Source organism: Cyanistes caeruleus, chromosome 10 (assembly GCF_971803275.1).
Source record: "Cyanistes caeruleus chromosome 10, bCyaCae1.hap1.1, whole genome shotgun sequence".
NCBI lineage: Eukaryota > Metazoa > Chordata > Aves > Passeriformes > Paridae > Cyanistes > Cyanistes caeruleus.
In genome coordinates, this window is record NC_141710.1 from 14,074,766 (window position 1) to 14,090,262 (window position 15,497).

The 15,497-nt window shown below is 48.0% G+C and overlaps 1 protein-coding gene across 2 annotated transcripts in view; it reads right to left on the bottom strand.

The window, feature by feature from the left end:
* CCDC50 (coiled-coil domain containing 50) overlaps window positions 1-6,870 on the bottom strand; it is a 42,901-nt gene extending 36,031 nt beyond the window's left edge. The window contains exon 1 of one of the 2 annotated variants that reach the window (XM_086843037.1): window positions 6,639-6,870. In XM_086843037.1, coding sequence (XP_086699163.1) covers window positions 6,639-6,687 — 49 coding nt within the window. In that variant the 5' untranslated portion in view covers window positions 6,688-6,870. The remainder of the gene's footprint in view (window positions 1-6,638) is intronic. The other variant, XM_086843036.1, reaches the window with a different exon arrangement.
* Window positions 6,871-15,497: the final 8,627 nt, after the last annotated feature.

A 15,497-nucleotide genomic window follows, 5' to 3' on the forward strand; every position in this document is an offset into this window, starting at 1 on the left:
CACACTCCAGCCTCTTGTCCTGTCTGGATGTAAAGAACCAATGCTACACATACAATGAAGAATGGAATTAAAACTCCTGCCTTCTCAGTGCCAGAAAATGCTGCTGTTTGCATAAACTTCCTTCCTCCCTGTTGCCCCATTACTTCTCATGTCACTCCTGTCAGTATCCTTATGGAATGTCTGTGTCTCAGTGTTTTCAAATATTTCCCCACTTATGTCCTTTCCCTCTTTGTCATCACTTACTGAGCACTGCATACTAAGCCCACAAAACATTTCCCCTTAGACCTGACTCTAGCTACCAAGTTCTGGTTCAGCAAAAGGGCTCAGGAAAGGATAAACTAAAATGCACACAGGAACTCAGTTTTACTGCACATGGCTTATTACACCTCTTCTGAAAAGAGAAGTGAAAAAAAGTGACTCACAAACCCACTTTGACTTTCTGTCCTCAAGAGCACCTAATGTAGGGCAGAGCTACCAAGAGCACACAAACCAAACCACTATCAACCTAGGCCAAAGACAAAAAAATCTCACCATTTTAGTTTGGCTGACAGACCATTGTGGTGGTGACATCGTGGGTTGGTGTGCAATTAAAATAATCATCAGTTGAGCTTCAGGAGCCTGACACAAATAATATGGGCAGGTGAATATGGGCTGTGCTAGGCTCTGAGTAGGTTTTCATCTACATCTTTCTCCCCAGGAAGAGTAACACTTCTGGCAAGCATAATTCACAGCATGCCTGGGGTTACCAGGTAAATTTTATGAGCACTAAGGCCTAACTGATCCCCTTCACTCAAGACAAAGTTCACAACATCACTGCCCTGTACCCCTTACACAGACAGCCTGATGCTGCACTCTCCTGTTCTCTTTCCAGCCCTGCCAGAAGTCTCTCCCAGCAGCTGTACAGTGTCAAGGCCACACTACACTCAGCGAGCTGTGTGGTATCTTTTCAAGTACTGAGAAAGAAAACAGCAGGAAGGCTCCAATTTCTACTTCTTAAAAAGGAAGTATAAATGAAGTGCCAAGGGACCTTCACGAAGTCCTATATATGTTCTGTGAAAAAGCCAGTGCTGTAAGGTGAACAGAGAGCATCACCGATACATGTTAGCCTCCAGGGAGACAGCAGCTTTCCCAGTGGGAATGTCCAGCAAACATGCCCTTTGCTCCCTGCAATGCAGCCAACCAGCAGCAGAACAGCAGCTGTCATTATCACCTTCTTGGAGAACAGCTGAAGGTCAAGCCAGCAGTAAGTGTCACACTAGAAAATGGACCTAAAGCTTCTGAAGTTTTAAAGCAGTTTCATCAACAGACCAACCTCCTTCCTCAGTCCTTCAGCCTTCAAACCAGCACTACACACAAGCAGCAGTGACGGAGCAGGATGCCAAAGAGCTGGGGACACTCTGGAAAGGGGAGAAGGAAGCAGGCAGGGGACTTGTTGCTCTGTCTTCTAAATCAGTGCATTCATGTGAACTGGATGACTCTGAGCAAGAAAAAGAAAGCTTATTCCAGCAAAACAGAAGTTTCACACAGGCCCAAGGCATATCCCATTGTTTTTCCAAGTGGAGTTTTTCTTGCACCAGAAACAGCAGAACTGGCCTTTCCTGCTCCTTGCAGCAGCCATCTCAAACTCCTGCCTGGCATCCTCTGACATTTCCCATGGCCACAGGAAATGAAGGATTAAACAGAGGCCTGTGGTGACCGTAAACACACCGCTCAGCTGGGAGCAGTACTCAGAATGGGTGATGGACGATGCCACAATGTATTGTAAACGAGAGAAAAGCCTCCGTGGATATCCCTCTATCTATCCCCAGGAATCAGTGCAAAAATAGGCTGTGTCCCCTCTTATCCCCATCCAAAAATCTGCCAGAAGCCAAGGAAACATCTCTGCAAAAAGCATCAACAGGAGTCTTGGAGTGTCTTTCTGCCAAAGTCTGCTTTTCGAGCAATCTTTTTGCCTCAGTACAACCTCCACAGCAGCTCACAGAGGACAAGTGTTAAGGATTTAGGGATGGGAGGAGGCAGACCTGCTTGCTCAGTTGCCTTTCAGAGCCAAGAGCATGAAATATGCTAATCCTGCCCATCTCTGCCAAGTACTGCAGACCCAGAACCACTGAATGCATAATAAAACTTATACCCAGCTTTAACCAGAAGAGAAATAAGTGCCACAGCCTCAGCTACTGAATTCATGCATGCTGGAAAAACAGATCTTGTATTACCCAGAAGAGCTGGATATGAACCAGTGACCTGTATCTATGTCCCATCACTCTCCACCTCCCCGCTGCCCTCAAGCCATCCATCTTGCCTGAATTTCTCAGTGCCCTTAAACAAGGAAGTCACAAAGCAGAAAATCATGATGCTGCAAGGAAAAATCCCAGCTGGAGCCAAAGGGCATGGGGAAGGTGGCTTTACAATGACCCGCCTGACCCCCAGCTGCTCTCAAAATTGTTGTCGTGATTATACTAATCCAGTTAAAGGCCAATGCTTCCTTCAGATGAATATAGCTGACAGCCCATCCCTCAAAACCATTCCCCTGAAAAAACCCTAAGCAGAATCTTTCATCATCAGACATCATGCCAGCCATTCACACTTCCTCAATCCTCCTCCACCTCTGACAGACATCAAATTTATCTTGTCCACTGTCATGTTGCTGAGCACAGACAGGCACCAAAGGCCTCGTTATAAGCGTATAACCTCAGCCTGTTCCATGAGAGCCTGACACATTGCACACCAGAGCTCATCCCCCTCCCCAGTCACTTGGAGGGTCAGTAGCCAGGAGGTTTTTATTGCAGGAGTCTCAGCAAAGGTCATGTTAAGCTGCAGAGATCAGCAGAAAGGTCTGTAGCTGGGAGAAAGAGGAAGACTGATGGTAACAGAAAACTTCTATTCAGTTTATGCTAAGGTAAAAGAGAGCCAGCCAGACTGCCTGCCCCAGAGAACGCCTTGCCAAGACAGAAAATATTCAAGCTCCTCCTGATTCCCCGAGGTCGCAGTCAGAGCTGTATCTTTTATGACCACATTTGGGATACTGGCCTCTCATGCAGCAGATTACAACCAGCAGCATTTGAATTTATAGCTCAGGAGCTCCCAAAAGTCAAACCAGGTGCTTAACACAGAGTAGAAAGCATAGTGTGAGCATTCTTGTGTCTCTCCGAGCACAGGCGCCACAATCACCCTTTGTCAAGGCTGAAGCTCTAGACAGCAGTAGCAGGGTCAATTCTAAACATCATCTCTGACATATCACCCTTGCGTTTCTTTACGGTACTACTAAAAATAAAATTCAATAAAAACACTTTACCCACTGCAAAATTCCATAGTTCTCCAGAGCTGCACACTGCTGGGGCAGAGTTTACAGTCCCCCCCGCAGCCACCTCTCCCTTTTGTCTTCTCACAGAGGATTCAAACTGGCAGGAAGATGAGGAGCCCCTGGGAGAATGCCCAGACCTGGGTTTTTTTCTGTTGCTGCTAACCACTGATGGCTCTTGGAGACTCCAATGGATGAGAGAGTGAGCCTCAACCTGAGCAGACAGGTATTCCCTTCACAAAGACGTTGCCTCAGACCTTTGGAAAGGCAACAGCAGACAGGACCACAGGTACATCCTCCAGAGAGGACTATGGTTTGCACAAAACACCTCCCGTGCAGCTCAGCCTGCCTGCAGCCAGAAACGCCTCTCAACTCCAAGGGCTCGCTCGCAGCAGGCAGCCAAAAGAGGGTGGAGCCCTTCCCAAACACAGCTCCTCGTAATGCATCAGGTCACAGGAGATGAGAGGCAGTTAGAGATCAAGCAGAGCCCAAGACAGTTTCATTTGCTTTATAAGTAGCTAATCAAAATAATGTTTCTAGGATGTTTTTAATTACCAAAAGGCTCACAAATGAGACCTCTAGTAAAAAAGATCTACATACACAAAGCTGAGCGATCTCCTGAGGCAGGTCAAAAGAGCAAACAGCAAAGGCTGCTTTGTGAAAAGCAAATATGTCACACACTTGGCAGGTGAACAGAAATGCAGGCAGATAAGCACAGGCCACAGATTGCAACTAACACCAAAACCTTCAACAAATAATTTACAAGAGGTTTACTCACCACAGAGGTCAGATCCACTCTACTACTCATGGAAAAATGGGTCTGTAACACCAGGCTGCAGCAGCAAGGTGTAGTTTATGCTACAAAAAGTGTGTTTTGAAGGTATAATTTACACCAGTAAACTCCTGCCCACAAAATAAACTGGATCAGCTGAAGTGGTTTTCAATAGCAAAATGCCATCCACATCAGGCCTTCAGCTGATATAAATGCTTTTGGATTTATATAGAGGAAAGCAAACAGAAGCAGCAAGACTTGCTGCAGCACCTAGCTACAGTTATCAGATTTTCACTGCTATCGCTGCACTAAAATTATCCCACTTTTAGAAAAGCTTTTGAGATCACTCCAAAAGAGGAGGATGACACTGTCTCTCAGCAGCCCTGGCTACCTACAGACAGGGAGAATCTGGACACAACACCTCCTCTCCCAAAGCAGAGCAAAGTACTCAAACCAGAACACTGTTCTTCATTGTTAATGAATGACTAAACCGACCTTTACCCCAAACAAAGAAAGGGAATTCTTTTTCCAGAAAGATCAACAGTGATTTCTCTATCAGGAACAATAAATATTTCCCTCAGTATGGCAGGCAATGCATTTCTTTCCTTGGCTGGCATTGACACAGAGCACGAAAAGACCTAATCCAAAGCATAGCTCAGTCTCAACGCTTTCCAAAACAAAAAGAAGTGATGCCATTAAACTAAAAGCGTGACACATGCCTGAGGCTTTGCAGAACATGGCTCAAACCTCATCTACTTTGCACGTTGCTCTGGGACACTACTTTAATCCCATTGCTATCAAGTAACAACAGATCATAGTAACAGGACACTCCTGAAGCTTAATCCACACTATACCATAGGTGCAAATTTCCCATGGACTGGTTGAGTTACACTTTAACACTGTAAATGTACTTTCATTCAGCATGTAAACGACCTTTGCTCAGTCTAGTTAGCTCAATTCAAAAAATTAATAAAGGCAAATCAAATCCAGCCTACTTAAATTGTGAATATGAGCATCTACACAGGGATTTAATTCACTTTAATCAACCCACTGGAAAGGTTAATTGGATTCATTTTCTTGAGTAACCAACCATGTGTGGACAGACTCTAAGGATGAGATCTTGACCACACTAAAATGGCCAACAACAGCGTTGCTTCATAGGAGGAACATTAACCCCTAAAATGTCAGTTTCAGCTTTTGTTCCAGTAACACTAAGTGAAGCATTAAAGGATGACAGAAGGTCAAAAGGAACGCCCAGCTGCCTGCACAAAAATATGTTTTCTATTCTCGGACAGCTAAATCATCAAATTCACAATTGCAATTTTGTAAGAATTGAAATTTGAAAAAAAAAATACCATTGGCATGGGAAACAATTTTAAGGAAGTTTGGTTTCTTTTAGGTAGGAAACCATTGTTCTCTATTACTAGAGAGTAAATCTAAACTAACTTGATTATGATGGAGCTTCTACTGGTTTATATCACAAATCACTGTCAGAAAGAACAACCCATCTCCTACAAAGCTTTCTAAAACCAAAGCAGCTCCGGGGCACATTTAATTCAGCTCAAAGGCGCCCGTGTGAGGCAGACACTGTTCTAACTGTGCTAGCAGGGGAGCCGAGGCCAGCCCGGCCCAACAGAAGGTGAATCCGGGCTCTGAGCACAGGCCAAGCCAGCGGGACCCCTGAAAGCGAGGGGGGCACGGGGTCTGCGGGGCGAGAGCGGCTGCTTGGCGCTCCCAAGCTCAGTGCAGGCCAGTCTCCATAAAAACCGGTGGGAGTAATTGTTTATAACCGGGGCCTCAAGATCACCAGTAGCCCTCCAATCGCCAAATCTCTGTATATTCACAGTTCCGCTCCCATTTTTCCAACGGCCCGAGCGGAGCCTGCGAGCCCGGCCGAGCCGTAACTGCGAGGGGCGGACGGACGGACGGACAGAGAGACATCCCTCCTCGTCCATCTCCCGCAGGGTGCCCCGGCTGCCTCATCCCCCGCGGGAGCGCAGCCCCGGCCGGCGCCCCCAGCCCGGCTGCCCGGGCGCGGCGGGGGGAGCGCGGCGGAGGCGCTGGCGGCCTCGGCCCCGGCGCAGACAAAGGGCTGCGCCCTCCCCCAGCGCCGCTCCTCGTCTTCTCCCGGGGAGAAGCGGCGCTGCCAGCCCGCCCCCCGCCGCTCGCCCGGGGAGGGGAGCCGGGAGCGGGGCCGGCAGAACGGCCACGGTTCTCCGTCCAGCGACTGCGGTTCTCTGCCCATCGACCGCCGCTGCTTCGCCGCCAGCCTCCCCCTCTCGTCCCCTCCCGCCACCCGCCGGACAGCCCGCAGCGGCGCCGGGACAGCCCCGCCAGCGCCGGGAGCCCCGGTGCCAGGGCCGGAGCACGGAGCGCCCCGTCCCCTCCCGCTGACCCGGCTCCCCGCCAGCACCGCGAACCGCCGCGGCGCCTGGAAATTGTAAAATGATAATGTTGTAAAAAAAAACACCCCAAGCCAACTGCTTCTCCCCTGCCTCGCTCCCATTTGCCCCACACCGCCCCGTCCCGTCCAGCGCCCCCTCCTCCCCGCGCCGGGGTGAGCCGCACCTTCCTTGACTCTGGGCAGCTTGGAGTGGTCGATGCCGATGCCGGCCATGGCCGGGCCCGCGCCCCGCTGAGGGCGGCCCGGCTGAGGGCAGCGCGGCGGTGCCGCCCGCGCCCCGCACCACAAAGTTGGGAGCGGATGGAGCCGGCGCGGCCGGGCCGTACGGCGCGGGAGAGCGGACAGAAAGCGGCGGGCGGGGCGGAGCGGGGCCGCCTCGCCGCCCCTCGCCCCCCTTCCGGGAGGCGGACGGGGGCGTCCCGGGCTGCTTCCCCCTCCCCTTCCCTGGCGGGGCTCGGGTACCAGCTCAGCGGGACGGGCAGCTTCCGAGGACAGTTATTTATAAATTTTGGGGTTTTTTTTTCATTTTTTTTATTATTGTTTTATTATTTGGCGGGGGACAGGGGAGTTGTGTTGGCTGCTTTGAGGCCGCGGCGGGAGATCCTCGGCACCGCCGGGGCGGCTGTGGGACCGCTCGGACAGCTCCGCTCCCCCGGCGCTCTCGCCTACCGGCTCCGGCTGCCTCTGTCCCTTCATCCCAAACCATCCCATCCCTGTGCTCGCAATGGGAAAAGCGGACGTGTCCCGGTGGAGCCGCAGAGCCACTGCCCAGCGGTGTCACGGCGCCTTGTCCCTCGGGGCGGGGCGGTGACACTGTCGGGACGGACACCTCTCGAGCAGGGCAGTGAAGGCGAGAGGTTTTGGAGCGCTGTGAGAGGCTCAGCAGTGCTCTGCCACACGCGGGTTGGTGTCTCGATGGAGACGGGAGGACTCACAGCTGATGCCCACCTTGGTTTGCAGGCAGCAAAGAGAGCGAGGTGATGTTCCGTGGGCAAAGGGGAGAAGAGGAAGAGGATTTGGGGTTTAGGGACGTCTGAGCTTCTCTGGGCTGTGCTCAGCACAACCAGTCACTCATGCCAGCTGTTATGTTTGATCATAAATGCATGACGCTGAGGACTGTGCAAGCAGAAGTTAATATTGCCACTTTCAAAAGGAGTTGCTCCCAGCGTCTATTCCAATTGTCCATGACCTCCATGCCAGTGGTGAGCAGGGGGGCACAGAAGCTGAGCCTGTTTCCTGCTCCCCCTCTCCAAAAGGCTCTGGGAAGGTCTGTGCGGTGGCAGACTGGGATGGGAGCTGAGAGGGAGACAGAGTAGGATGTCAGACGTCAGAAAAAAACATCAAAGGGAATAATATTTCCATTTTACTAAAAAGCAAAAAACATTAAAGATAATGACCAAAATAATTTATTTCCAGAAGATTAGTCTTGTGCTACTCCTGAATTTTCTAGCCCTATTTACTGAAACTCAGGAACTGTCTGTCCTGAATTCTGCCCCTTTCAAACAATACTTTACCTGCCCCAATGTGGGAATGGATAGACTGTCTTGAATCTGACTGCCTTCAGCTTGTCTTCAACTTCTTAGCCTCCTGCACAGAAAAAGCCACGGAATTGTGTGTATTTTTGGTCCCTTCTCACACTGCACACACCTAGCACACCTCTCCTGTGTGCTGGCACACTCTGAGAGCTGATGGGCCTCCTGCCTAGAGGGATGTAGAGAGAGGAGAGCGGTGCACAGCTGAGCCCCACTCCACAGGTCCTCCATATGATCACACAGATGGCAATTAGTCACAGGGTCTTGCCCCTCCAAGGGGCAGCTCACACAGATTATCTCCTGTCACAGTCCCAGCTCTGCCCAGCCCCTCCTTCTAATCCCTCTGCCATCCACACAAGCAGTACAACTGGGCTTCTTGCAAATAATCCCCATTGTTTCAGCCATCTCTGAGTTAATGACAGGTCTAAAATCCAATTCTAGTTTCTCTTAAAGTTTTTCTGAATTCAGTGTATTCCTCTGGACATCCTTCACCATTTTCATAATCAAGATTTTTGATAGCTTAATAAGATTTTTTATTAGACATAAGCATGGACGAAAAAAGGAGGCCAAGCAACTAGGACTATAGAGGAGAAGTGGCAATGAAAGTACTGATCTGACACAGGTCACAGCTTTCCAAGCCCAGAGTATGGTTTTCTCCTGTCCTCCCATTATGAAGTATTCAAGTCAGAGCAGCAGAAGCTGAAATCCTGGAGCATTCACATTTACACAGAAACTTTAATGCAATAGAGCTGCTTTATGACCCTACAGTTATGAACAAAGCTTTAAAGCTGTCCATCCCAATGCTCTTGCACTTTACTCCACAAATACAGCTCTTTGCTCTAATCTTCAGTAATGAATTTATATTGTATGAAGTTGTCTGTCTAGGGCCAAAACCAGCAACATAAATTAGTCATAAATCTGCACTGCATTCAAGAAGTTCCATGTTGGGCTGGTGTGGCTTTGGCTGCTGTTATGAGTGAACCGTCTCCCTGGATGTGTTTAACTTCACTAAAGTGAGATCTGTACCCAGTGCTCAGAGTCACAGCAGAGAAGTTCCTGATTTCAGGTTTGTAATACACAAATTATGGGCTCCTCATTCTTCCTGTAGCTGTATTTAATTATCTTGCAAGGTCTGCTGAAGCTCAATGATAGCCAGTGGATGGTGAGCTCTGCTAGGACCTAAGGAAACTACAGGAACACTAAGTAAGTGAGACTTTGCTCTTACTGCTGGAAATGCAGGGAACATACCCAGTTGTCAGAGCACAGAAAGGCTGGAGCAGGCTCCTGGGAAGGGTAATGCAGGCAAAACCCTGTCAACACTGTCAACCCTTTCCCTAAGGCAGTGTATTACACACCAAAATATTTTCTTTGCCTTCTTTACATCAGATTTCTCTCTCATTTTAGCTTGATTTTTGAGAGATTATTCAGATAAAGTCTCTGAAATTGGAAGATGGTATGAATCACTTGATCATAGAAGATCCACAAATGACCATAGCAGGGCTGAGGATGAGAAGGAATTAAACAGGAACCAGGAAATGAGTTAGTGATGTAATGCCAGCACTGCAGCAGCATCACATCTTAGGCTCCCCAAAGGACTTCTCAGTGTGGTCATCTCAAATCACCCTCCCAACTCTCACTTGTGTCTACAAGCTGCAGCTTCTAGGCAAAAAGCACGAAAGGTGTTTGTTCTGAGAGGCTGTCATCAGCTTTTCCTGCGGAAATTGTACAGCACCTAGCTTGACAAGTAGCATGTGTTGCAGTGGGTAGGTGAATCCCAGTGAAGCTGGGAAAAGTAACCACTTCCTTTTATTGAAGATAACAAGACAATGACACTCCAATCTTTTATAAAAGCAGGCACTTATTCTCACAGGACCTTCTGTCAGAAGAAAAGTCCATATTGTTTCCCATGCAAAAGAGCAGAATTATATCTGACTTTAACTCTTCCCTCATGGACTAATTTCATTCTGAAGAGATTTTGAAGGGCGCTAGTCCAAACCCCTGCTCAAAGCAGGACTGCCTTAAAAATCTGATGAGGTTGCTCAGTGCCTTCCCCAGGTGTGGTTTGAAAATCTGCAAAGCTAAAGATCACACCATCTCCCACTGTGATTTTTCTCCTTGTGTCTTGGTGGACTTCTCCTGGCTGCAGCCTGCAAGTCTGGACCCTTGTCCTTGCACTTTGTGCCCAGTTTGGCTCTGCTTTCCAGCTGCCCCTCTCCATGGCAGAGCACATACAGCAGGCACATCTGTGAGGGGTGTGCTCCACCAGGCAGCTGGGACAGGGGCTCGGACATGGCACTGCAGCTGGACCGTGCCACCACACAGGTATTAAACACCAGGGAGCTCCAGCCCTGGGCACTTTGCTTACCTGCATCCAGGCATCTGATCTGCCCCTGAACACTGGAGAAAAGCCAGATTGTTTATGCTGGTACACCACATAACACTTTCCCAGCTTTCACAGCACCAAAAACACTCCTGAGATGATGCACAAAGGAGAGGCTGGGACACTTTAAAAGAGAAAAAAAACAACGAAATCTGGACTGGCCCTCAGAAAAGCCACAGTGAGCTTTGATGAGTAGGAGCTGCCAGACAGAGCATTGGGACTAGGAGCTAGGATTGCTTTATGCTGCTAAGATCTTTCTCCAGGCAGGGAGAGACTGTTTTGTGCTTGCTTCTTAAATAAGCTGGGCACCTCTCCAAGTCTCCTGCTGTCATTTTAGGTCAACAGGATGACAACAACTGTGAAATAAATTAAGTCTCATCAAGATGTTCACTTTCCACAGAACAGTCTTTGTTAAAGTCTCCTTAATGACGGCAAAGCTCTCTTCCAACTGATGAGGCTGCTGTCTGAATACACACAGAGGATAATAATCCTACAGGCAAGAACTTGTGCATCCATTGATGCCTAATGCAAAGGGATGGGAAAAAATGGTCCTAGGTCTCTCATGCTATCAGGTGCTGCACAAGCCCATGTCCAAAACTAGCATGTCAGTGGTGACTGATGCCAGGGAACTGACCTTTCTGGGGACATGGGCTCTGTTTTTTTTCCAAAGCCAAATTCCTGTATAAAACTTTAAAACCCAGTGCAGGACTCCATTTGATCTGCAGGAAGCCTGAATGATGTGAGTGCATTGTTTTCCCCTGTGATAAATAAAAGTAACATTTGGGGGCTCAAACAGGACCTGCCCCCAGCCTGAGGCAAGGATGCCTCAGGGCTGTCCAGGGAGGGAGGCAGGTGATGTAGTGATGCAGGGGAAAAAACAGGGAAAAAAAATAATGCTTCTGTCATCAACCTCCCTGCATTTCTAAGCTAAGACACTTCAAGAGAGGTTTGAAGTCCTGTGCCAGAAAGGGTGTATGAGAGGAAGTGAACATTACAGCACTGGTGAAGAGCACCAAGAAGCAGGTGTGTAATTTCCGTAGGTAGCGGAATGGTGCCTGTGGGAATTCAGGCTCCCTGAAGAACAAGGAGAGCAGAAGCCTGCAAGGATTAAGGTATTATAAAGCTCACCGAGGTAATTAATGGGGTAATTGCAAAGAATGAGCAAAGAGGAAACATAATTTGTGCTTACATGTAACATAACAAGAAGCACTAGGAAAATCATGAGCCATGCCACAACAGAACAAGGGGGTTTTATGACTGTCAAGTTGGAGAGTAAACATGTGCAATCTGAAGTGAGGTATGCCCTCCAAAAACCTCAGAAGAAAGTGTTATTGAAAGTGTTACATAGTAGATGAGGGAAGAAGAAAGTAGCTAAATGTGTCATTCCTGACTCTTATGTCACAGGAACAGAATACCCACGAGAATAGTCAGTTACTCTCTTAGCGCTCTTCAGGGAGCTGCCTCCATGCCCACTCAATCCAGGCATAAGAAACATTAAAAATGCAGCAGGTAGTGATGAACCACCTTGCTGTTTCTCAGATATTCACAGGAACTACCACCTGGATGAAACCTCAACACACTGATGTTGTAAGAGAGAATTTGGTGGGGGCTGAAGTAAGCGCAGTTCTTGCCTAGAAGTGACTTTTCTATATTCCACTGAAAAATTTCTAGGTCTACCTAAAAAAACAATCACCTAATATGATTGCACCTGTCCCTCCTCTTCTGGATTAAAAAATATTTTTAAAAAATTAAAATTCCTGTATTATTACTTGTGCCAGCTTTGCTTCCCAAGCTGCAGAGTGGTAAGGCATGAATATGTCCTACAGCCTCAGTTGGAGCCCTCATTTCAAATCACTTTGTATGTGCAGGTCTACAGCCATAACACATTGTTCATACAACAAAACACCCTTCTGCATGTGCAGAATTCTCACAGAGTCTCAGTAGATCAAGGTGCAAATGAAAAGCTAAGTAAGAAGACAGGCTGTCCAAAGGGCAAAGTTTATGGTTATCTGCACAAGTTTCACCAAAACACTACAGCTCTGTGTATGCTCCAAGCCCTACCTGGGGTGACTTGTATTGACAGTTTTCCAAAAAAATAGGCAATATTTCTCAATAAACCAAAACACCAGATGGTAACTGAGAGCAGGAAGACAGGGAAAGGGGAATGGCAGTGAAACTTGTCACTGTTAGCAGATAGAGATAACCTCCACAACCTTAAAAGTGTCCTTACTGGTATTTTTAGCAGAAAATTACCCAGCCTTGTCTTTACTCAAAGTAATGCATACACAAGCTACATTCATCATCCAGGATGAACTCGGGGCTTGGAGAAGGCAAGGCAGAAGAGAGAGAGGTCAAGCTGAGGGTAAATCTGGTGGTTTAACCAGGTCATTCCAGATCATGCCTCTTCAGGACACTGTCCTGGCATGGAGGTCAGATTAGTCCTACACAGGCACACCAACATTTACCATTCAGGAGCATCACTGGAAGCATCTTTGAGACCAGCAGGTCATGGCACATTTAAAAGCAGAATTGGTTTCAGTATTGCCTTTCTCTCCTCACCAGGGACCTCAGCCAAGTCACCCCAGTCAGTAGGGAGGCTGAGTCTGGAGGAGGTGTTTCAGTTCAGGATTAAGAGGCAGAAGTGAGAACTAGGGCATGACTGCCTCTGCCCCCTGTTTTCTCCATAGGCTGCCTCCTCCCACGTCCAACACCTTTAGATTCCTGATTTACTCTTTCAGCCCCTCACTCCAGGGCAACAGTTTGGAGCTGGCTTGCTCTCTGAGAAGTTTAATGGTTTCCTGGCAAACCCTGGGCTGTAAATGAAAGGCAGACAGGCAGTACATCTTTATTCCTTACCCTCCACAGCCTTAACCTCAAGGAACTGGTTCTCTTTAGTAGAATGCCCATTGGGTGTGAGCTGGTAACACTTCCCTCTGTGTGTGATCCTTGGCTGCCTGCAGTGAGGTGGCAGCTGAGCTGCTCTACACACTGCCTTGGACCTTTCCCTTTTCTTTCTCTGAGCAAGGATACAGTTGAACCACAGCATCTAATTTTATATCAGTAGCAGGCCAAGCAACAGCTGAGCCCCAAAGACAAGCACATAGAAGGGGGAACAAATTGCGTGAGTCAGACTAAAAGCTTCATAAATATTGACTGGTTTTAACAGTCCCCTAAGGAACAGAGAATCTCATTTTATAACTACATCTCCCTCCCCGTTATGCACTCCCTCCTCTTAGGAAGTTGCAAGAGGAGTTAGTCTCCTGGCTTATGAGTACAATATTTTAATTCTTCTCTGCAGTCAAGTTGCTCTGGCTGGGACTTTGCACCACACATCAGCAGGTTATCTGAGTACTTTCCAGTCATGCTTTAAATAACATTCTGGAGTGGCCTTTGTTCTCTCAAGTTGGCTCCAGCATAGAAGTGACTTGGTTAGAGGAGAAATCTGACATTAAAAGTGTAAGAGATGAAGGCTGTAGAGCACAGGATGCATTTCAGTACCTTCTCCTCTGATTCCTATCAGATAAAGCATGGTTGGAGACCCAGAGGAGCAGACATGCAGTAGGAGGTGGTGGCACCATTCACATGTGTTTTCTTAAGCACCTTAAGTAAAGGCACTTCCCTGACAGGTCCTCCCTCAGCAGGTTGTTTGCTTTGAGATGAAACAAGCTATGCTTATGTGGAGTCCATAAGACCATGCAGCAGGACAGGAGCCCATCCTGAGAGGGGCAAGCAGGGCAGGATCAGAGACTGCAGCCAGGTTCAGTCAAGAGCCCCAGCGTTCAGGGAAGCCCATGATGACGAGGTAGATCCCAGGTCAAGATGGAAACCAATACGCTGGTCAGCATCAGGCCTGATGACAGCAGGCAGAGACAAACAAAGCTCAGTGAGCACCAGACAGGTCCACAGAGATGGGACATATCCACAGTCCAGCAGGGAAGTCCACTTGCAGGTCTGGATCCAGATCAATAGGAACCATGGGCAGGCAAAGACATAGCTGAACTCTAGACCAGAATTCCTCCAGCATAGCTCTGGGAAAAACAGGAGACCAGGCTGAGACTAAATGGGTCTCCTGAGATGACAGGCAGAGAGGGCAGTGGGGCCCCACCTGAAGATGCTCAGGACCATTGACACCCTCCAGGCACTGATACTTGTTCATCTCTCTCACACTGAGAGCTGGTGCAGCTGGATTTGGTGGCCCTGCTTGAACCAAGTCCTCTCTATTCCTGCCCTCTGGGCTGTTGACCCTTGCCATTTTTCCAATCTGGTCATGTTGGGTTACCTGAATTCCACATAGCGTGGTGAAAAGAGAAACTTCAACATGAAGGGACAGATTGGGATCATGGGAGGTAGAGATGGAGCTCACATCTTCATGTTCTCGTTATCCTTGAACTCCAGACACAAATGGATGCTTATCAATGACATTATCAGTTATCAGACATTATCAATGAGTGAAGTAATAGAAAGAATGTGGACACTGCATTGTTTTCCTACGGAGAATAAAATACATAAGAAAAATAAAATGTAATATTATTTCCAGCACCTGGACTAATGGGAAAGAAGCAAAGGAATTTTCCAAGTGGGAGCCTTAGAGAAGCTCAACAGTGCAAATCAATTACCTCCTAACTCCAAAAAATAAAAAAATTCCACTAGTGCCTGGCAGCAACTGACAGGCTTCTCTCCACCAACCCATCCCCTGAAAGCATCCACTCCTCACAGCATCCAGTCATCTTACTTCTCATATGTAAATCTGGCATGGCAGTTCCCCACCTTCACCAGAGGCATCACTTGAAAGGCCTGGCACACTCTCTACTCTCTCTGTGAGTTGCTTTGGGGGCTGAACCATTGCAATGATCCAGAACTGAAGTTTCTGTGCAGGGAAAGAGGAAATCCCAGGAATAGCTCAACTTCCTGAAAGAGCCTGCCAATAGCCCATGAGGTCTTGTATCCAAAGGTGGGGAAAAACAGTCAGATATCTGTGGATTTTGCATAAACTTAGATGAGATGGAGAAACTCACCTTCTCTATCCAGGCAAAGTCGATTTCAGAGAAGTCTCAAGACAGACTGAGATTTAGCCATTTAGCACTAAATTGAAATAGACTTGACCTTCCCTT